This window comes from Pseudopipra pipra, chromosome 1 (genome assembly GCF_036250125.1).
Source record: "Pseudopipra pipra isolate bDixPip1 chromosome 1, bDixPip1.hap1, whole genome shotgun sequence".
NCBI lineage: Eukaryota > Metazoa > Chordata > Aves > Passeriformes > Pipridae > Pseudopipra > Pseudopipra pipra.
This window is the reverse complement of record NC_087549.1, coordinates 100,686,532-100,710,814: the sequence shown is the minus strand read 5'-3', so window position 1 is coordinate 100,710,814 and position 24,283 is coordinate 100,686,532. Positions and strand designations below refer to the sequence as shown.

General features: G+C 38.0%; 1 protein-coding gene across 3 annotated transcripts in view; it reads left to right on the top strand.

The window, feature by feature from the left end:
• VPS41 (VPS41 subunit of HOPS complex) overlaps positions 1–24,283 on the top strand; it is a 107,250-nt gene that overhangs the window by 11,161 nt on the left and 71,806 nt on the right. For 2 of the 3 annotated variants that reach the window (XM_064667983.1, XM_064667990.1), the window contains 2 exons: positions 9,132–9,239; positions 12,140–12,217. In XM_064667983.1, coding sequence (XP_064524053.1) covers positions 9,132–9,239; positions 12,140–12,217 — 186 coding nt within the window. Of the gene's footprint in view, positions 1–8,592; positions 8,638–9,131; positions 9,240–12,139; positions 12,218–24,283 lie in introns of all 3 variants that reach the window. The other variant, XM_064667973.1, reaches the window with a different exon arrangement.

The window sequence follows — 24,283 nt, the reverse complement described above, 5'->3', positions numbered from 1 at the left end:
AATAAATCCCTGTGGAAAATGCATGGGGTGAACAGAAAACTGCTGTGTGAAATTTTACCATCCTAATCCATATTTACCAATTTTGCAGCTAAGTGTACTGGGAAAGCATTGCTGATCTGCCTTAAGAACAATTGTAAAGGAACTAGATGGGAGGTTACTCACTGCACATTTTTCACTGAGGTAACATTACTGTATTTTCACCATAGAATTAGGGGAAAATATTTTTAGCAGCGTAAGTCACAAATATGCTGTCGTGGTTTGGAAATTTCAGTCTTCATGCCTTTTGTTGTCTTGTATAGCAGTAGTTGCAGAATGGAAATTAATTCTTGTGCAAGTTGGAAACTTGAATGAGATTCTAGCTTTTATTCACTATTGCTGTACCTGCTTTTGAACCAGTGACTTCGAGGTGAAATGGTCTTTGCTATTCTGATTCTTAAACCAATTAATTTTTTTCTGCTTTGTTAAAATTCTCCTGTAGGAACAGACTTTTTGATATGAAAATAATGGAGGGAAAGAGGTTTATGTTCTCTCAGTGAGGTTCTGAAGCGACTGGTAAAGTCCTCAATATTTAAATTCTGCACATTAAATAAAACAACAGCTTGCAATAAAATTGTGTTCCAATTTTGGTGGTGCCCAGCAGACTGGGCTTTTGAAGGTCAAAGGCCTTAGTCTGAGTTTTTCTTGGCATTCCTTGAGTGTTAGAGATTTGATTGAGTCAGGATCCTAATCCTGAAAATAGTGTAGGTACTCGCTTTATCACTGAGACAGGAACACAAGTCCAGAGACCATATCCTAGGGATGGAGAAACAGTAACAATGAAGTTGAGCTTTGTAATAGTTATGTGTTGGCAAGGCAGCTGGGGTTGATGGAATTCCACCCGAAGTCTGCAAACATGGGGGCCTTGCACTCCATACCAAATTGCACAAGTTTGTGGTGCGCTGCTGGGAACTAGGTGAGCTACCATCAGACCTTCGAGATGGAGTCATCATCACTTTGTATAAGAAGAAAGGAATTAAATGTGATTGCTCAAATTACCGTTGTGTTACTCTGCTCTCCATTGCTGGCAAAATCCTGGCAAGAATACTCTTGAACAGACTAATACCTACTATAGCAGAAGGAATTCTTCCTGAAAGTCAGTGCGGTTTCAGAGCCAACAGGAGTACCACAGACATGGTATTTGTTCTCAGACAACTGCAAGAGAAGTGTAGGGAACAGAATAAAGGTCTCTATGTAACCTTTGTCTACCTCACCAAGGCTTTCGATACTGTGAGCAGAAAAGGTCTGTGGCAGATTTTGGAATGTTTAGGTTGTCCCCCTAAATTCCTTAAAATGATCATCTCACTCCATGAGGATCAGCACGGCCAAGTCAGATTTGGCAATGCACTCTGAGCCCTTTTTAATTAAGGATGGTGTGTAACAAAGCTGCGTTCTCGCACCAACCCTATTCACAGTCTTTTTCAGCATGATGCTCCAAAGGGCCACGGCAGACCTCGAGGATCAGGACGGTATCTACATTCGATATCGTACTGATGGAAGCCTTTTCAACCTAAGACGACTGAAGGCCCACACCAAGACCCTAAACCATCTTGTCTTGGAGCTGCTCTATGCTGATGACGCCGCCCTTGTTGCCCACACAGAAGCAGCTCTGCAGCGTTTAACATCCTGCTTTGCAGATGCTGCTGAGCTCTTTGGGCTGGAAGTCAGCTTAAAGAAGATGGAAGTTCTCCACCAACCTGCTCCTTAGGAAGCCTTCCATCATCCCCATATCACCATTGGCCAGTCAGAGCTTAAATCAGTCCAGCAGTTTACTTACTAGGTAGCCTCATCTCCTCAGATGGTAAGATTGATGGGGAGATAGACAACAGGTTAGCAAAGGCATATAGTGCTTTTGGAAAACTATAAAAGAGTATGGTGTAATAAACACTTGAAGAAAACACCAAGATCAGTGTTTACAGAGCCATAGTGCTGTCTACTCTCTTATATGGTTCCGAATCATGGGTCATCTACCGCCACCACCTGCGTCTCCTAGAACGCTTCCATCAACGCTGCCTCCGTACAATCCTAAACATCCACTGGTCAGATTATGTGACCAACACATCTGTTCTAGAACAAGCAGCAGTCACTAGCATTGAGGCCATGTTGCTGAGAACGCAGCTGCGATGGGCCGGGTATGTCTCAAGGATGAAGGACCACCACCTCCCTAAGATCGTGCTTTATGGTGAACTTGCCTCCGGCTGCCGCAAGAGAGGAACCCCGAAGAAAAGATACAAGGACTCCCTGAAACAACACCTCAACCTCGACCACATTGATCGTCTTAACTGGTCTACTCTGGCCTCAAATCGGGAGGCCTGGAGACATGCCATCTACAACACTGCCGTTTCCTTTGAGAACACACACAGGATCACTCTCGAGGAGAAAAGACAACGCAGAAAGAACCGTGTCCTGCTGAATACACCATCTAAGGAGTCTTTCTGCTGTGCCTTTTGCAATCGGATATGTCTGTCACGTATTGGCCTCATAAGCCACCAGCGTGCCTGTAACAAACGTGGATAGAGCCTTCCTAAATCTTCATTCGCGAAGCCTAGCCATGAGTGAGTGAGTAGCATCTTACTACAATAATTCTCTTTGTTTGCTCTGTCGCACTTGATTCTTCAGCACAGGTGTATATATCTTCCAAAATTGTGGGAGATGGAGTGCTTTCTTCTGCTTTCTTCTAAATTTGTTTTTTTTCTTTTGAAGGAGGGCAGGGTAAGACCTAGAACTGGCCAGCAAGGAAGGTGAGATGTTTGCATCACTTGAGAATATGGCATTCTTTTTAAAAACACATATGGGCAGATCTGCTTGGAGAGCTTTAGTACACGACTTTGAGGTGCTATCTTCTAAAGGACCCAAAGAGCTTTTAAATCATACTTTATGTGTTTCTTGATTGTACAAAGTAACAATACACTACTGGTTTTGCAACAATGCAAACATAAATTTTGGCAAATCTTTGTTGTGAATTTCCAGCTGTTTTATCAGAAATAGTGATTATTTAAATTATTTTTCAAAACAGGGATTTGACATGATCAAGGGTGGAAGTCAAAGGGATCTCCAAACTGTGTTGTGACATTGTGGTGTTACTTCCTTAAGTTCATCAACAGACATTAAGAATTTGTTACAGCTTGCCTTTTAATATTTTCTAAAACTAAGAGTATTAAAGTATCCTCCTGCATGTGTTATGTCATGTGTTGCACGTGATATTTTCACTTGCAGTAGATTTTTTTTTGCTGGATTTTTTTATTCAGTTTAGCAAATCAGGTTTATTTATAAATCAGTTGTTCAGTATCTCTTGACCTTTAATGAATTGAGGTAGTTGGGTCCTAACAGAGGTTTGAGAGCTGAACTGGAAAGGATAAAGTCTGAAAATAGTCATAATTTGTCAGGCCGAATGAGGCATTATGACCCATGTGGTACAATTCCCAGGTGTAGTAATGTGCTGAAGATTTAAATAAAAAAGTTTATCTGTATCTTTTGTTGGGTAGTAGTACTTTTCTCCTTGTGGCAATTTTGTGACAGTTATTCTTAAATTTGTAAGGTACTTGTTGGGCCCTCTTGTTCAAACTGGGGCTTGCATAGCCTTCGTGGTACAGTCCTGCCCTCTCAGGCAATGCCGGTGATAGGAGGGGTTTGCTGGAGGGTTGGATGATGGTGTAAAACCCCACTGAGGATGTACCTTTCATTGCAATCTGGTTAGAAGTCACCCATTCCGCTTCTCAGCAGGACACCAGCCACTCAGGTAAGTACTCCTTTGCTCCTGTCAGCTAGGGGATTTATAGTAGAAAGATCCTTTCCAGCCCACAGTCCCACAGGCCCTCAAAATTAAAACTGAGACAACCAATCAACCCCCTGATTAAGACGTAATTTCTGTAAAAGAATTAACAGTCGGATATGGTTATGCTTTGGATCTAGTCAAGATGTCAAGACCAAAAAATGTAATAAAGTGTCTTGACAACTGAGTTCTTGGGTATTTTGCTGCACTTTGTGCTTTGTATATGTATAGAATGTAATTATCCTTGGAGACTTCATTCTGGGGCTTGAGGTCTTTTTATATTGTTTTCTTTTTCTTTTTATATTTGTCACTGAATTTCTGTAAGAAGTGAAGCTGCCTCCAGCAGAGCGCTAAGGATGCATTTATTCATTTTTGCATAACTGAGGATGTTCTATGAACCTTCATTTTAACTCAAAAATAATTTGAGTTGGTTTCTTTGGTCCTACTGGAAGTTTTTATGTAGTCTGTTAACTAATAATTCTGGAACTCTAACTAATCAGTTAAATTTTTTCTTCTGTGTGATAGTGATGACTGTTTAAATAAATAAAAATGCTGATTTCGTATTAGGTTCTGCATGGGTTTCCAAAGGTCTAACCTGTGTTAAATATCAAGAAAAGTTACTCTCACAAATTGCCAAGTAGTCTCTTCTCACTTTTTAGCAGTAATGTTGGGTTTGCACTTTTGCAGCAGAAAAGTGAGATTTTATAGTACTGAGTATTTTATAATACTCTAAACACTGAGTATTCAGATACACAGAGGCACTTTGAATGGCCTGTAAGCTAGGAGATGTTGTGGTTTAGGAATAGTATTCTAGAATTTGGTGTTCCCACTGTGACTCTCCAAGACGTGTGCCACTTGCTCACTAACCCACTGCTCCCTCCGCCATGCTTGCTCAGAAGAGACTTCTTGGAAGAGGTTTTCCTGCCCCCGCCACCCTGGCAATGACATGAGGTGGTACAGAATAACCTCCAGGTCCTAGCCATGCCTCCTCCTGGCTACTGCAAAAATTAGCCCTGGCCTGGCCTGAACCAGGACAGGAAGAAATGAGCTAATTTAACTTTTTTCTTATAATCTCTGAAGTCAAGGAGAACTTGAAAGAAAGCATGAAGGAAAAAAAAAGAAAATTAACTGTAGGGGGTTTTGTTGTTTGATGTGTTTTTTTTCCCACCAAGTCATGACCTTTTAGGAAGGCCTGTGACACTGGGGCCTTGTTGCAGTAGGGTGTGTGTGTATCTTTGAAATTGCTTTGAGTGATGGACCTCAGATATCTTTGTATTGGAGTTTAAATGCTTTGCAGGTTCAAAACTTGCAGGCATAAACAAGGCTGGAATGGCCACCTATAGTAATTGGAATTCTACCTGGGAGTGGACAGAAGATGCGCAGCAAAGGGGAAGGACACTTGCCTTATAATGTATGCACCATTTAATTCCATAAAGGCTTTGAAAAACTTTGAGGGCAAATCGTGTGGGAAGCATGACACTTTACTGTCAGTGCCCATAACATAATTAGAGTATCCGCAATCACTAGACCATGTAGTTCATGTGACAGACTGTCCTGTGGGCAGATCCTCTGCTGCAGGAGCAAATGTGGGCTAATGGAATAACTCTGGGAACTGCCCACAGGTTCCTTCTGGAAATTTTCCAGGACCGATTTCAGATATTTTTTTCTATTCATGATTCCACTGCAGTAGTTCCTGTAGGCAAAGCTAGGAAAGACAGGGCAGAATATCTGAAGAATGTTGTGAATCTGTGTTTAGAAAGGCAGATGAGCATTCCTTGCAGTGGCACTGGCCTCCTGGGAGGTTGATGCATATTTGCAGCTCTCCTCAGTTTTGTAAATCTGCTCCAGAAGAGGAGTCGGTAGTGTGTAGGTGCTGAGTGTAGGCAAAGGACTTCGTTTTCAGTTCAGGAGTGTTTAACAGTGACAAATGGAACAGCTCTTAGTAGGAAGGCATTTGTTTGTATTAGTGTTGAAGGTTAATTAGGGTATTTCGTTCCATTGGAAATGTGCTTTCAATGGGAAATGTTTATGGATACCTGTTCTTTACAGGTTCTTTACAACACATTTTTAGCTATTTGACTGCTAGCTTTAGCATTAAAATGCAAGTAGAAAATTAAATGGAATATGAGTTTTAGTTTAGCATTCACGTGGTTGAAAAATGATCATTATTTATTTTACAACATCACAAAGGTAGCTTCCTCCTGTCAGCTCTGTGGGTCTCCTTCCCTTTCAGAATTTAAGGCTGCCGTGTATGGAGTATACATTTTGTACAGTATATATTTCTTTTTCATTTAATACATTTGTCAAGAATCTCAAAATTCAGTGTTGTTTCAAGTATTTTTAGGCAGAAAGTATGGGAGAAGTGTTAAATGGTGGTACAAAAAGCAGTGCTATAAAATTTATTTTCAAATGTTTAGAATCCTCTAGGATGGTTTAAAAGACTTTAAATATAAAGTGTCATACACTTAGTAAAAATCTACGTTAGTTCAGCAATTGATTTATTTTTTTTTACTATTTTTTCCCTTAAAAAAGGAAAGCTGTGAGTTCTCTTGTATGGGGTAAATGTCACTCTGTTTATATCTTAGCTTTGCTGCAAGTCAGGACTTGTACTATTCCTCTAGGTTGTCATAGAAACACAGCTAACTGACAACTCAGCTCAGGCTGCTGATGGTTTTATTTGTGGGTTTTAAGGATTATTAAAATTTTAAAAAAATTATTGATTTACTTTTATTAACAGTGGGTTTTGTTTACTTTAGAAGTTCATACTGCATAAAAGGTTTTCCTGATAGAAAAATACCTTTAAAATTATTAAATTTTAATCTGATACTCTAAATAAGAGATCATCAAATGCATTTAATATATATCTGAAGCAGTAGAGAAATCCTGAATTTTGCAAATCACCTTTTTCATTTCATTTTGTTTACAGTGAAGTGCCCCAACTCCATTTCAATTCACCTTTTAGCTTGACTTTTACCTTCTGTCAAGAAAGCATGAAATGGGTACATCATCATGCCTAATATTTGGAAGTTTTCATTTTATTTACTTATTTTGAAGACCAGCAGAATGCTTCAGTGCACTGACTTTTGAAAATATATATTTTTTGTATGTGCATGTGCAAGAAAAATTACTTAGTTTTCACTCATAAAGAAGACAGGCAAAACTTATTTACAGTAACTTTTTCTAATGGTCCACAGATGAATGATTTTATGCAAACTACTCAAGAGACTAAAATTAACTTTTCATGTTGGTTGCACATTGAATGTCCAGACCCCACCAACACATGGGATCTTATAAAAACTAGATGACTAGAGTTCAATTTTTACTTTTATGAATTTATTCAATGATTACCCATGCATTTCAAGTGTAATCTTTGTAAGGAATGTATAAAATGAAGTAATGTCTTAATTGTGTAAAATGGACACATACTTCCTTACGCCCTCCTTCCATCGCATGTATGCTTTTTTCTTTGACTTTACCACCTCCCTCTACGTTGTAGCCATTTATTAAGGATCTGTAGGCACAAGGAATTTGACTGATTTATATACAGCCCTGTAATTTGACATTGTCATTCTGTCTAGTAACAACTTTGTTCAGTGCTAGATTTACTGAATAAAATTGTTTCTTGGTGGACATTTTGACACCTCACTTCAGACTCCTACGTCATGCGCTGCTGACATCCCTTTATTAATCTCATTGGTATTCTGTCATAAAACTCTCAAACAATATTTTAAAACAGACTCTCTTTGCAGTGTATTTATATAAGCATGGGGCTAAATACTGAGTGTTTCCATAGGAATGTGTGGCTTTTTTGTGGTTTTTTATGAGGTTGTGTACGTGTTACCATATATGATGGTATCACACATGGTAAATGGCCATAATATTTAACTTGGGAAAGACTGACTTTAGTTCTCCAAAGGCAGTTTAAACAAAATATATTTTATTAACCAGTTAACATGTCCTTCTTCCAGATTTATTTTTCACATCATTAGCTATAGATGTTGCACAAATACTATTCTTCTGCCATAAGCTGACCTTGTGCCTTTTTAGGGATTGGAAGGCAGTGGTTGGTGGGAAATAAAGGCACTCCTTTAATTAGAGCCCTGCGTCGTTGTATTCTGGTTGCTTAGAAATGAGAGACACGTTTTATGTGGAAAACATACTCAATGTTGATCTGTTCATTAGAGCAAATAGTGAGTGTAGGAGAATATTATTGCAGGTATACTGTTTCCCAATGAGGACCAAGGGTGTCGCTCATATATATGGGTTTGTGTATATATGCACATATATATGTATATATGCACATATAGTATTAACTGAGACTTACTGAAGCCTATGGAATCTCTCTTTGGCACTGTACTTCAGAAGACCATCTGTTACAGAGAGATTCCTATGACCAGAGAGCTATTTTGCACCTTGGATTTTCTTTTCCTAAGAGATAAACGTGGAGTGTTCTTTGATGAATAAATTTGCTGCTTGTTTTTGGGTTTTTTAGCTTAGTTTCTTTTCACTGTGTGCCCATTGAACCATCATCTTTCTTTGCATCTAAATAGTGATTGGGGGATAATACTTAACATGCTTGAAAAGAAAAAGAGAGGAAAGCCTCAGTATTTACCAGAAAAAGATCCTAACATGCGCATGATAAAGGTGATTCATAGGAACATGCTGTGTCCAGATCCTTTTCCCAGACAACATGTTTATACTATTTATTTTTTAACATAAACCCATCGGTGGGTTTTATACAATTAACTTATTCCTAGTGGATTCTTTTTTATTTTTGTTCACAGCGTTTTGCCTCTATCCTTCCTACAGAGGTGCAGCATCTTGTAAAGGTCGTGAAGTTTCTTGTAACCTGCATGCTTCAGCTTTCAGTTCATTGTGGCTACAGCAGCACACTTTATTTTATCATCCTTCATTTTCATATCCATCCTTTTTGTATTTTACTTCTAAATTGCAAATTACTAACTTTATGTAATAAAGTACACATGTACATTTTTTACCTGCTTTTTAGATATCAACTAAGTGCCTCTTACAGCTGAATTGATATGCTGCTATACAGTCTTTGTTTGCACCCAGAACTTTGGAGTAAAAAAAGAAACCAATAACAAAAAACCACAACCCAAACCCCCTCAGATGATAAAAATGTGAAAGTTTGGCTTTTGATTGTAATGGCTGTTATGAAGAGATAGCAGTGATCCATCTTCACCTGTTGCTGTGTGATATTTTTGGGGTATCTTTTAATTTGTTTATATCTAAAATAAACATCTAAATGTTTTTGTTGTTTTTTCTCTCTTGCTCCATTTTCCTTGCACTCTTAAAAATTTAGGAAGATGAGAGTGAAGAAGAACCTAAGCTGAAGTATGAACGGCTTTCTAATGGAGTGACTGAAATTCTCCAGAAGGATGCAGCCAGCTGCATGACAGTGCATGAAAAGGTATTATGCGACTTAGTGGCTGAGATAAAACTTCTGCTTGGTTTTATATATTTAGCTGTGCTTATAATACGTCAGTACATTTCTGTGTACAAGTGATGCCAAATCTAGACTTGCAGTGCAGGACAACATAAACAAAATTCACCATAACCCTGTATTGAACGATCCACATTTTTTCAGTGATAAAATGAGCAGTTCACATGGTTCAGTTAACAGTAGATCTCTCTAGAATTGGAATACAGTCCTAAATTTCCTTTCCTCTGGAAGGAAATTGATATATAATGTGCTTATTTGTACAGCCTGAATCACTGAAGACAGACTTCATCATGCCAGGAACTTAGCATATATTCATCTGTGGAAGACATATGAGTTTATGTTGACACAGTGTAGAAGGAAGTAATTACAATATTTTCTGTTTGGTTGCTTTTTGGGAGTTTTTTTTGAGAGGTGTCATACTAACACTTCCCTGTTCCCCTTCCCTGATTCAATATGTTAAAAACAAGGAGAGGAAAGGCATATGCTAAGGTTTGTGACTTACAAGAGAATGATAGGGAGAAAGTGTTGGACAATGCAAAGTAAAGAAATTTCATGAAGAATTATTCATTTATTCTTAAAAGAAGGAAACTTCATATGCTTCTTTAGTGCTTTAAAGAATTGCTTTGTATTTTGTGAGTTTTCTTCTCTTTTATAAATATGGGAAAGCATTTTAAAATATTGAGGCATGCTGAAGAGATCTGAAAGTATGAGTTAAGGATTTGTTAACTATTAGTATGTAAAACATAATAGCTATTTTCTGAATGTATATTTTTTCATATCCAGTAATAACTCCTTAACAGTTATTGTTGAGGGATCTATCTTTATTATTTGGCTATATTTTTAGATTGACTTGTGCTATGTTTCTTTTCCTCAGAGGACTGTTGCCATGGCTCAAGAGGCTCTTAAGATGAAGCTTGTATTTTAACTGTGTGAATGAAAACAATAAGTCTTTCTAAAATGTTTTTGACGACTTAGAATTACACAGATATTTGGAAAATTGGCAAACCTTTCCTCTTTGTCTCTGGCCTTTTTCTGTTACCTTTTATTCACAAGTCACAGGTAAATTCTGAAAGCCGAGAGTTGAACTGGATTTTTCTATAAGTATATGCACAGATACAGCTTTTGCTGTATCTGTGTCACAAAACAGGACAATACAGGAAAACTGTTGAAGGATCCCAGCTCTTTCAGTTTTCCAGCAAACTGGATACACTATTTATGAGAAGGATCAATATTGTTAGAAGCCAGGTACTGCAGTCTTTTAGGAATAGGTCTCTTACAACAGAGAGCTTAAAAATGAAGCTGGGTTATAGATTTTGTGAGGGTGTTTCTGTTTCATTTTTGTTGTGTTTTCTTGGGGTTTTTTGCCTTGCAAGAGCTGGAAAAGCCTTGATAAAGTGTCATCATTACCAAAATTATACCATAATATGTATAATATGTCTCTGATTAAAGCAGTTTAACTTTGCTGAGAATCCTGAAAGCTGGCTTCTGTGTTCGGACTAATTTCCTCCCAGGATTATTTTTTCTCCTTTTTGCTGCTAAAGCATCATATTTTCACCAGGCTTGCTGTCTGCACTGGATGACTAATCGTCATGGCACCTGGTGCATTCAAGCAGGCCTGTGCAGTGGAATAGTCATACCTAGTTATGTCTGCACACCTGATGTTTTATTAACCAGTATTGATTTTTTTACCCAGGGGACTTTTTTCTTCCTGAAAAAAGGCAACCTTGCAGGAGTGAAAGGCATTGCAGGGAATGAATTTCTAATGAACCCCTTCTTTCCCTTTCTTGACTCCTTTTAATGTAGCTTCATATTTTAAGTGCCTGAACTGAAATTTCATTTTAAGCAATTGCATTTTGATAAATCCTTTTAAACCTTGACTTTCTGTAAGGTTATTTTTTAAAGATTGTGCTGCCTGACTGACACGCTTAGCAGTGCCTGTAAATTTGAGCATTTCATTATAGGTTGCAATGAAGCATGCTCACGTGCAGTGAAATACAGAGAATTGAGTAGCCGAAACTATTTGAGTAATGCTGAAAGTGGGGTAGGGAGGGGACAAATAAAAGAAACCTCTGTCATAAATCAAGTAGTACCAAAGTTCTTCCTTTTCAGTTTAGGTGTAATTCACATGGTTCAATTAACAGCAGATCTCTCAGAATCAAGTCCCTTCTTGTTTGTATCAAAATAAGTTTTGTGATAGCATGAATTTGTGTGGACATTTCTTTATTTTGCTGTTATTTTTTAGAATGAAACTCCTGTGGAAAAGTGTATTTGTCTTGAGAGTATTCAATTTAGGTGTTGCTATGTGAAGGAGAGCAAACCTAGTAGTTATCTGTGTGCCTAAATGCACTGTCAGAAACCTTCCATAATTCAGCTGTTATTTTACCAGTGGCTTACTGGTGGCCTTTTGTTGTGTTTGAATGCTTTGTTTTCACGTTAATAATGAAGGACAGTTAAAAATAAAGCTCAAAGGAAATTATTATGATTGAAACAAAGCTGCAGAAACTATTTCTAGGAACTATTTCAGATCTCTGTTGGCCTTGCTTTCACACTGCATTTTTAATTTGCTGCCACACTCCATCAGCCAGTGTGTACAGACTGCAGACACACCATTAGTTGTCAGTGGATCAGAGTCCTCATGACTCATTCTGACAGCTAACTTGCACTATCAAAGTAATATGGGCTTGGAGCCCTATTTTATTCTTTAGGTATAGTTAAAATAACCTTTCTCCATAGAAAGTGGTGGGCTTTTTTCTTTTCCACAGTGTTGCTAATCATTAATCTGCTAAACATCCTGGAGTTCATTTAGCATTGCTGTAGTATTAGTTGTGGTGTCTTTGTGTTTGTGTAATAGTCTCTTTCTTTTACAGTTTTTGGCACTGGGAACACATTATGGCAAAGTTTATTTACTTGATGTCCAGGGGAACATCACACAGAAGTTTGATGTTGTAAGTATGACATTATTCAGAACCCATTTACTGGGATTTAAAAATGCTGTAATGTACAGAAATGAGTAAATTAACAAACACTCTTGTTACATCTCAAATTATACTAATGCATTCCATAACATAAGAAGCAGTGTATGGTCCTTGCAAAAAGAAGTTATGCTGGATGGTTTTGTGATGAGCACATCTCAATTTACATATAATAAACTTTTTCATGAAACAGAAGAGGAAATACATATTTATGATTGTAAGTGGCTGTTACTAAAAATGTAACCCAGAAGCTTGTGATTTCCATAAGGCATGAACTTGTTCATTAGGTGACTGTTGCCAGTTATTAGTGTGTGCACTATCATTTTAGCTAGTTGCCACAAGTAATTCAAAATTGATTGATTACCTTGCTGGCTCAGTTTATCTGTTGCAAATATATAACGCTAATATTTTTTGTAAATGTTTTGAAGTTTGAGTTTTTACGGGTTTCTGTTGATTGAAGGAAAAGAAGCAGACTTATTGTGGTTCCTGGTTGTAGAAGATGAATGAAACGTTAAATTTAAACTCTGTTCTAGAGTATTAAATGTTCCTTTTAATTGTGGATATTTGTTGTTTATTTGCAAATTCCCTGTCTTCCTTGGAAATTGGATTGAAGAGAATTAGGAATTTTTTTTCTCCTGACATTGTCACAAAATCTAGTAGCCAAGCATTGGTTTTTCATAGCAGTCTGAGGACTTGTCAGAGAAACCATCACAAGATGTGGGCATGTTTGCAAAGAGAACGTGTGTGCTAAAAGCTGACACAGCTGCATGGGAGGGGTGAAAGATTTTGTTTATATTTTTGAAAAATCTAATTATGAGTAGGGGAGTAGAGGGAGCACAGACTCCTAGGCACAGCTTTTGGAGAAGATTTTAGGTTTAATATTGGTCAGATTGTCAATGACCTTACTGGGTATTAGTTAAAGTCAAGCTAATTATGTTCTTCTATTTCTTTTAGTTTTGTATGTTTGTCAGTCCTGCAAATGAGATGCTGACTGCATTTCAAAAGAGGAAAAGCTTTTGGTGTCTCCATTACAGTTCTGATTACTTTTCATGCATACTACTTGATAGAGTTTCTCTGCGAAGTAAGAGAAACTCTCTATTTGGGGCAGGTCAGATTAAAGTGAACCTGAATTCTTCTCTTCCATTGCTGCAGTAGAAGACTGACTCAGAGGTTCACTCAAATGAAGTGCAGATTTTCTGTTGAGTCTGGCACTAATGTCTTAGACTTGTATTTCTTCCAGTCTGTGTAAGGCATTTTGAAAAGTTCATTTGTAGAACTACCTTTTTATTTTTCTTATGTGAACCACCAATGCCTTGTTCTCTCCCACTGGTTCCAAGAGATTAAATCTTCTTTTTGTAAAGGCTTAGGGCACTGCCTAGGTGTAGAGCAAGGAACAAGGGGACCTGTTGTCTGCAAAAGACTATAAAACAAAATTCCTGCATCCTCTTTATACCTATCCTCCCAGATCTGCTATTCTTTTCTTTGCTTTTCCTTAATTAAAAGTCATATCAGTGCCTGCTGGGAGGGTGGTTTCTTAGGATGAAGTTAAGTTTGGCCTATATAATCTACTTTCTGCTCTAAGGTGCTTACTTTTCCAAACTTAGCCTGCTTCAGGATGAAGATTTTTGTGCTGTGTCTCCTTGTAGAGATGGCAATGATTTCTTTTTAAAACTATTGTTTCAGTAGAAACTACTTTTTAAGCTGGAGAACAGGAAACAGAAATGTTTCTTGGATTCTATTATTAATGTTTATGTCTCTTTTTGTAATGTACATGTCTCCAGTGCAACAGATTGCATCATGGATTAGGTGGAAACAGTGCTGCTTTTTTTTTTTCTTTTTTTTCCTAATTTGAAGAAGAATGATTTTTCTCTAGGACCACTTGTCTTTAAAAGAAAAGTTTTTCAAAGAAAAACCTGTAGACAGTTTATTCTGAACTGGCTACGGTATGTCAGAATATCTTCCTTCTTATCTGAACTTTTCAATATGTTGGACTGCAGACTAGAAGCATCATTATCAAAACATTCAGTGGAGTCTTCCTTCTGTTCTCTCCTACAAATGCCTGTTTATTGTCTTTCCTCCTGAGGAATTTGCAATAGAGTATTGCCATGTAGTAAATCCCAAATAAAACCTAACCCTTTCTTGAGAAGAACGTGAATTAGTTCCTGAAGTCATATAAGGACAAAGCATTCCTTGTAAATGCGCCAGGGCAAAGAGTGTTTTCTCTAGTGGTATTTTTGCTGGTTGTTTTCTCTGGTCCAGAATGAACAAATTCCTTCTGAGAACCTTTTTCACTGGTGGAATGGCAGATGTGGTTTTACCTTGAACTTGTTAATAGGGATGGTATCCGTTGTTACTGATCATTGGAAATTAGTAGTCTAAAAAAGTTGTTCCGAGTAAATAAAATAAGAATATTACCACTGAAATATTTTTGTTGTTTGCAGTGAGTAGTGTACCCAAGGAGCGTCTTTTACATATTTTTCTTTTTGAAAACATCTTTTTAGCAGATGTTTTCTGTTTTATGACATGGCAGAAGTTAATACTAAGGGTAACAGTGTGAAGCCCTTTGTCCAGAAAAAATCAGTTATGTAATTCAAGGAATTGTTCCACATTTGGGTCTTTATTTTTTGGGGTGGGAGGTGGTGGTGATGTTTGTTTTGGGATTTTTTTTAAAGCAAAGTTGGGGAATAAAAAAATTAATTACTTTTCTATACATCTGTTAAATATGTAATTAGCAAAATCAAACCATACATGGGAAATTTAAAAAGCCACTAGGTCTGAAATACAGTTAGTATGTGAAATAAACCAGAATGGAGCAAGAAGTTTTTACTTTAACCTTTTTATAAATTCATTTTAATAGCAAGTGCATATTAAATATATGTAGAAAATACCATTACTGCTCTCATAGTCCTCTTTATTCTATTTTTCTTTCCTAATTCCAGGTAACCATGTTCAAAAGTATAAATGGGCTTGGAAATTGAAGAAATAAGAATTTTGCCTTTATAATCAATCCTTTATTTTCTGTATTGATTCACATCTGCCTTTGAGCCAAATTGTAAAACATAAATAGATACTGATCTCAGCATTTGCAGCAAAATGAGGGAGAAAACTTATCAGTATATTGCATAAGCTCCACAATGGGCAAGCTTTGAATGATGGCACTCCTATTGAAGACTGAATGCATCTGACATTTTAAGTTGAGCTAAAAACAGTTGTAAAAAACAATAAAATGTAAAGTTTAGCATCCCTAGAAGTTCTGCTATTGTAACACACTTATTGTTTAAAAAACCTTTTACAACTGTACTCCATAATGTCCATAGCAGCAAATTAGTGTAGGTATCCTGGATTACAAATACTGGCCCTGGTGCTGCAAAGGCTTAATTGTCTGTTTGACTTTGACCCATAAATATTCACACAGGCTTCTGTGAAACTAAACATCTAAAAAGTATTTTCAGAATAAAGTCTTGCTCTCATCCAACTCTTCCAATATCTGATGCTGAATCCTGTGTCAAGCGGACGACTAGTTTTTCCGGTTTGCAACTCCTCTTGTCAAAAGCAGTGGAAATGTGTGCTTTGAAATTGTTGTGAGAGACGTGGTTTGGGAAGAATTGAGACAGGAATTTGGGGGCTTTGGCCTTGGATGGTGCTAGTATCTCAGCAGCCATGCTTATGCTCTTGCAATCCCTCTCTCCTTGCCTGGTGTGTATTTAGCTCTTGCCAGTGTGGCTGTCTTTGACTATGTCAGCCGCCTAAGATTAACTGGTATGCATCCTCGAATAACGTATGTTTGACAAACTGGTGTTCTCTTGTATTAGGGTTCAGTGCATTGAGTGAGATGAAATGTGTCAAATGCACTGAAAATTATTACTAAAAGGCAACAAGAAGAGGGGAAAAAAAGCCAGTGACAAAGGATGATGCAGGACTGATTCACAGCACGTTAATTCCACATGTCTCTCCATCTTTCTTTTCTTCTTAGACTGTCTACAATTTATTAATATAATTATTGCCTCAACTGACATCTTGTGGATTAAAGACTTGTAGATATGAAGGAAGCTGTGCAAACATGTTTAGTTAAGTAACAAATCAAAAACCTTTCAAAGGGCAAGAAAACTCATCCCCATTCTGGTCTTCTAATAAACATCAAGCTTAAAGCAAAAATGGTAAGAAGTCTTGGCTGATGCCAGTGATAGTCTGTGAGAAGGGAAAAGATTGCCTACTTTATAAGTAGCGGAGATTTAAGTGTTTAATGCGTTGCAGGTGTTTCAGAGGTGATGCATGATTCCAGAAAACAATGTAAATAGTGTTTTCAAGCTTCTGTTAGTGCAAAGAAATTGAAGTCCTTTTAGCATGCAATATTTGTGAGCTATTCAAGGCTGCTGGAATTTCAGAAAGAACAAAATCTTCTCACAGCATTCCTTTTTACCATGTATTTCTTTCCTGGTCCCACCTTTTTTCTTGATTGTCTCACATTTTGTAGAACTAACTAACTATTTATAGTTTTTTAATCGGAGTGGTGGAAATCCAAAATCACTAGGTGTCATGGTTTGAGATAGTCCCCAAATCCAATTCCCTAGTTCCATCCCCCCTCCCACATCTCAACCCAATGTGAGATGGGCTTTTCCAGACAAAACACACACCAGACTCAAAGTGGGGGAAAGGTAATATATTACAATGACTGTACAAATAAATATAACATCACATTATACACATGATCACAAACTATCTCTACCATGACATATGTATTTACAATGGACCAGATCTCTTCTCCCCTCCAAATAAAAGTCCAGGAGGGAAAGAAGGACAGATCCCTTCCAGTCCTTAAGCAGCAGCTCCTCTTCTGTCCTCCATGCAGCAGTAACTGGGTTGTTGTAGCTGGATCTCTGTTCAACATACACAAGGGGGTCTCCAAGCCCCTCGGCTCTCCTTCGGTCCAAGCGAAGGCCTCACCTGTGGACTGCCAGCAGGGACAAGACTCGCATCACCACAGGCATATCACGAAATGCCGGGGCATCTTCGTGAAAGTCCCTTCCTCAGGGGATTCAAGTTCCCGTTTGCAGAGCTCCGTGCTCTGTCTCTCAGGCTGCCACCGCGGCAGCAGTGCAAGGGGGGGGAGCCAAGGTCAACTCCCCCCGCATTCCATCTGGCCATCCCGGTCCAGCTCCGGGACGCCCTGAGCTTCTCAGCTCCTCTCTCTCTCGTGCTGCATACTCCAAGGCTCCTCTAAAATAGGAGTCCATGTCCCTCTTCTCCAAGAGGGTCTCCAAGGGAGTTTTGGGGGATCTGGTATCAGTCTCTTACCCCAAACTCTGTCTTTCAGCTGCTGGTTCTCTCTCTCTCCCTTTCCAGGAGTCTTCTCTGTAGTGCTGCATGTTGCTGTTGCTTCTGCTGCTCCTTCAACTAGGTTCTTATCTCCTGGCTCTCTGCCACCGTTTCTCTGATCAGTCCCGGCTGCTGCTGTGTGCCCATGAAGACAAACATCTCCCGGCATAACTACAGGCACCTAGCTCAGCCTTATGCTGTTCCAGGTCCCTGCAGCCCCCAGCCAGAGGCTGGGAGGGGGCCAGAGGCCCCAAGGGGCTTAGAGCCCCTACCTCGTGGCTCACAACATGGCCACCACTTCTCCAACAACCAAAACTACCACTCTTCTCTTCCGGTCTGGTTGTGATATGTTTACATTTCTGCAGGAGCGTCCATTGGGCAGAATTTCAAAACTTCTAGGGGTTTCCACCCCTTGGGGTCTACCACTTTTCTCAGCCTCTGGGGGAAAACAAGGTCCAAACCACGACACTAGGTCATCTCTGCTATCTTGAAAAATTGAAAGGGAGTTCCTTCTGTGGTGGTATTGTTGCCTTCGAGTGTATTAAAGTTATAGCACTCTCCAACCTCTGGAGCAAGACCTTTCTTGAAGGTCAGTCTGTGGCCTGTGGATTTTGCTGATAAATCAGCAGGCTGCAAACAAAATGTCAGAGGTTTCAGTTGACTTGATGTCCCCTTGCAAGAGTTTGTTAACAAGAAAAAAAGTACTTCTAACAAAAAAATGGGTGCATTAAGCACTAAATACTAGAAATTATGTAGAACCTACTGACTGTTGCAAGAGATAATGCAGGATCTTTCAATAGGGAAGGTTACTTTTAGCATTTGATTGTATAATGAAGAAGTTGCTTTGGATGGAACTTTGCATGAGAGTTTAAGACTAAGATGATATAAATGTCACTTACTTTGACAGGCTACTTAAAATTCTCTGTTTATTACTTTTAACTACATCATTTTAGTTGTCACTGTCAGCCTATGAAAGAAAACCTACTTGGGAGATGAAGTGAAGCAACACAACAGTCTGGGTAGCTGTGTGCTAGTATTTGCAGGGTATCACTGTGCCTGTTAAATTTGAAGCTAGAAACCCTGTGTTTTGTACAAAACAAAGAGGACTACTATAAATGTAAGTTCCGGAAAAAAAATGAAAATTAAGGTTTTGATAGAAGCAAGTGTCTGTGCAAGGGACAAGTTTCCTTCCCCTCCCTGGGACCTCCCACCCAAACGAGTGGTGCATTCTTATGTCTTACATGTTTCAAGCTAACCCCTAGCTCTTTCAAATGGAAAAAACGGATAAAAGTGTCATCTTTTGGGATTTTGCTCTTAAGACTTTAATGTCTACATGCAATTTAATAGCACTTCTGTTTCTGTCTACCTGTCTTTTCATTTTAACTGCAGATGATTTGGAAATCCAAAGGTTTTTACAGTAGTTGTGGGAATAACTCAGATGGCCTTTTGAGTCTGGCTTTTTGGATGTTATAAAGGCTTGGAAAGTATGTCTTACGATGTTTGTTCTGGTACCGTGCTTATTAGGTTGGTTGTGACCTGGAGTGTTTCCAATGGGAACCGTGGAGCTACTGAAGATTAGGAGACTTCTTTGGCAGGAATCATGGTGTACACCTGTGGTAGTTTGCCTAGACCAGCAAAAGTTGTGGTGTCATGGTCATTATTCCATAGATCTAAGAAAAGTTTCTTATCTGACAAAACTGAAACAAGAAAAAACAACCTCATACATGTTTTGTACATCATCTTTGTACCACTGTATCTGATTTCCTTTGAAGGGAGTGTTGCTTAAAGTTTTAGTTAACCAAAGAGATCAGATGGATGTGGAAGGCATTAGTTATTACTAGAGGTGTTGTTTAGAGTATGGATGAAATGAGGGAGTTTTAAACAATTTTAGAATCACGTATGATTAATTTTTATAAGCTCAAAATTGAGCAAGCATGACTGTTTCGTTCAATTATTCTTTCAAGCTTGTAGCTTCAATAACTCTGTAGCTTAGTGCAGAGTAATGTAAAAAGTTTAGTTGGAAGTATGGGTTCAGCTACAGAAGGTCTTGTGTGATCCAGTCATTAATTTCTTGAATGCTGTTAGCTCATATGAGTCAAATGTGTGCTTGTGAAGTAGCAAACAGTAACATGGATGCTGTAGATCTAATAAGTTTCCATCAAAGTATAAAGCCTGCATATTTTATCAGCTGCATCTGGGATGGCAATTGTTTCTGCCGTCTGTTTTGAACTCGTCACTAGCAACTATGTTGCCCATGTACCTTTTTTGAAAAGGATGTCAGCCTCATCCTTAGATGGAATGATCCTTCTACAATTTCATTATGTTTAAAATGCATATTGTTTTCCTCTCTTTTTTTGAGAGAGGAAAGGAAATAGAAGCATAGGAAGAAGTTTTGTATTTTGTACTCCAGTATCAATCACTTTTCTACAGAGTGGGTATCCTGTTGTCTGTCGGTTGCATTTCATGACCAACTGTAAATGTACATGACCAACTTAGCAAGTACCTTAGATACCTTAGCAGCCCTCTTCAGTGTCCCTGATTTCAGTTAGAGTCTGTTAATGTCACCATTTAATGAGGTAAAGTGACTGAATACTGTTTTGTTACAAGAATCTAGACATAGAAAATAGTTCACTTTCTCTTGATTTGGTAGAATGCTATCATATTCTATGTGTTTTTTCAAAAAAAACTAAAGTATTGAATATTCTAGGGGGAAAATATTTCATAAGGGGAGAATGCTAAACATGAAGGACATTAATACATTTAATACAACATAGTTTGGGGCGGTTTCCAAAGTGTTTTTTTTCTCCAGACTTCATTGACTCTTAGTTTTGTGAAAGATCAGGAGGTTCTTACTTTAATCCTGCTAAGTGGATTTACATGTGTCACTTTCAAACATTTTTGAACAAAATTATTTGTGACATTATTAAGATACATCAAATCCTCAAAACAATTTTTTTTCCTTCTAACTCTTTCACCATCCAGGGTTAGTAACATTTGCTGCTTGAATGTATACCACATCTTGTGACTATTTAGAAAATGTAATTTGTGTTTACAATGATTATTGACCATTTCTCTAAAAAATTGCCCTATGCAGCAGCATAATTTGACAACGATATTAGGCAACAAAGTTAATTTGCTTTTAAGAAAAACACAGAAACATAGTTTCTAATTTCAAAGACATATTAAACAACCATGCACAGTAATATTTTTTTGATCTGCGATTTAAGCAAAATTTTTCTAGAGTGTGATTGGCTCCTATAGTTTCAAAAGATTACCAACACATTCCAAACAACTGTGAAATAAAGAACATACTTTTCTGTGCCTTCCAGAGGCATAATCCCTGACAAGAAAGACTAGATGCTGCTACTAGCTTGTTCCATCTTTTACTGCTTTTTGGTATTTGAAGAACCACAGATTTTTACCATCCGGGGTATCTCTCTCCTACTGGGAACTTTCTGGTTTGACCAGGTGATGTGGATTGACATGAGACAGTTCAGTGATTCACTGCTTCCTTTTTTCAGTCATCTCAGAAGCATAGTGTCACATCTGTCTCAACCCGCCCTAAATGCTCTTTGCTGATATGTAGCTGGACCACTGTGCCAAGTTGTTCTAAAGTTTTATTGGCAGCAATGAAACAGCTAGTTTCACGTAGCACTGATTAAATATTTTCATAGAAGACCGATAACTCAGATGTGTGTTTTCTAAACCCTAACTACCTCTAAAAGCACAAGGAGGATTTGGAAAGGTTTGATTCCTAAGAAGCTAGTATATTGCTGTTTCGCAGGGCTGTTTTCCTTTCAAATGGGATATTATACCTGCATGGCATCTTTGTCTATAGGGAATGCAGGCACTTATGTGCATATAGAGAATAATAGCAGTTTGCCTGTCAGAATTATTAAGAGTTCTGGCATTAATAAAATATTATTTGCATTAGAAAATGTTTTCTTAGTTAGAAAGACTGAGTTCTGGAGAACAATGGTTTTTATACAAGTTGACATTAATGATAAAGCTACAGTCCTTTGTTTCCATTTACAATAAAAATAGAGCACTGTTAAAAATGCATAATGACGTAACAGGGGCATAATATGATGAACAAAACATGAAGGCAAAACTAAGTATTTTCTCCCATGGAAGAAGATATTATTGATAATGAACTTAATAAATCTAATAAGGATTCCTTTCTGAAGGATGAGACCTATTTGTTTTAAAAGACATGAAAGTGTGTATAGCAGTTAGTTTATTGTACTCCTGATGGAATGGTAAACGTGGACAGTCCAGATTTCATCATCTCAGGTGTTAATGCCATCAGAACGGCTGCTGAGAAAAATAGCTAATGTCAAGCTGGCCATCTCCACTGTGGTGCTGCTGAGGAAGTTAGTTTCACTCAGTGTCCTGTGACACAGAGAAATAAAAGTAGAAGAAATGCCAGAAATTGGTATTTTGGTGTTGGAAGATTCACCACTGTAACCCTAAACTGGCTACTAAACTGGCTGCATAATTGAAGTCTAGTTACTGGAGGTCTTGGCACTTTTGTGGATAGGAGCTGTGAAATGTGATCAATGTAAAGATGGAGGAGGGAATTAATCTGTTTGCTTTTTTGATCTACTTTAAATAAAGTTTATGATATGCAATCAAGTCTATACTTCACTGGTATTGAAATAGAGCCTCTTTGTATGTAAATGCATTGAGGAACTTGCATAAAATCAATTCATCTTCACATTTAGCGTTTTCTATCTTACTGTCACAGTGAGGATATGGCATACAATATGCTGCTTACAGTAAGTTACAGAACATTTCATGATACCTAGTTTCTACTTGTGTGAGTGCTTCCCTCTCCCTCCATTTTGGTTTGCATATGTTTTTAGGATCCTGTCAAGAATCAGACACCTAACACTGACTATTGTTGAGTATCTCTGGTGGAATTATGAGACCAGATGTTATAATTGCAAATAAAGGAAGGTCCAGAGTTGGTGTCCAAAGAGAATACAATGCTTTCAGTAATCAGAAAATGTGTTTGTTATTGCATGTAGCTCTGACTTATGCCAATCTATACCAGTGTTGATAACTGAATGTTTACATAGAAAATGACACTTTAGCTGTAGCTATTGGCTGAACTTCAACATTGATCAACCAGTGTAATATTTAACTGCGCCAGAAATATGACCTCTTACATTGTTCTCAGCCAGGAAAGGGAATTCATTCCCTTGTAATATTTCTGTCTGATTCCTTCAGTGAGACATCTTTTCACTGATTTCAGTGGCCATTAGGTTTGGATCATTGTAGTGGAATGGCTGATGAGCTAAAATAACTGCAAAAAGTACTTACTGCAAGTTTTTCAGGAGATTATAGAAAAAAGAAAACTATGTATCTGTGAAGAAAATACAGGCTATGTATGGAATGCATGGAGAAACAGAGTTACTCCATATGGTGATGTCCTCTGTCTTGTGTCAGAGAGCGGGATGAGCATCGTGACTGTTGTGAAAAGCTTCCTGGAAATGATGTTGGCACAACAATGCCTGACCCCTGAGAAGAATAGTCAAGAGCCTTTTTGCTTCTTTAAAAGTTGTTTGGTTGAAGCACCAATAAAATAATCTCTAAAAAGAAAACTTGTCCTGACAAGAACTTGCACTGTATGACCTGGTTGGCCTTTTTCATCAGTCATGTCTCTGAAATTTGGCTTATCAAGAAATGGAGTAAAATCTCATACTTTCTACTTTGAGAGCGGAATTCTAAAAAATCCTGTCAAATACATTAATGACAATAATGGTGATGTTCTGTTAGAAACAAGCTGTGAAAGTGCCCCTTAAGTTTCATGCTCAGAGGTTTTGATATGTCTTGGGGATTCTTCTACAAAGCCCATTTTATAATTCACTAGCCTGTGTGGAAAGTTAATGTTGAACGGTGAATTCCCACGAGTTCATTGTGCTTGCTGAACTGTTCTGAAAAGAAAGCAGTTAGAGAAATTGGTGAGGTGAACCTCCACATTGCCTGGACTAGTCTTCTCCTGAGGGTTTGTTGGATCTTCCAAGGAGGGTGTATGTATCACCTGCAGACCTTCATCAGCCCTCCCTATGGGTGTGTGATGGGGAATATTGCTTCATATTCTCAGATGGCTTTAATACACAGATAGCAACAAAGAAGTAGAGGCAGGCTTAGGACATAACATTGTTGAAGCCCTACAGTTATACAGAGGATAGTAAAGGGGACCTAGGGAGAGAAGGGAAATGGGAGTAGTTTGTTTACCTTGGCACAGAGTTCCCAGGGGGATATCTCCTTACCACACAAGTGTTTTAGCAGAAAAGAGATTCTACTTTAGATCCATCAGGAATTAGCTAACAGTTAAACTCTGCTAGGAAGCAGTGTAGGCTTTCAGTATAGATTTGTTTTCAGTAATAGGTCCATCATTCCTAGACAAGCATTCTGATTATTTAGCAACTACTACAGATTTAGGGAGATCCCTTGTTATTTTTTTTTTCCTTGAAGGTTTTTTCCTTTTTTTCTTAGTCCCTGCAGTTGACAAACAAGATGAAGATATTCACTGATGTGGAAAATACTGAAATCACTGTAGGCTTTTTGGTCTTTCTCACTGTCTTAGACTGTATATGAGAGATTTCTTGTCCTTATATTCCCTTAGTTTTAGACAAGCTTTTGAGATCTTTGTTTTTGTAGGCAAGGTCTGCCTTCCCACAGACAAAATAAAAGTTAATGTTGTTATTGTTCTGT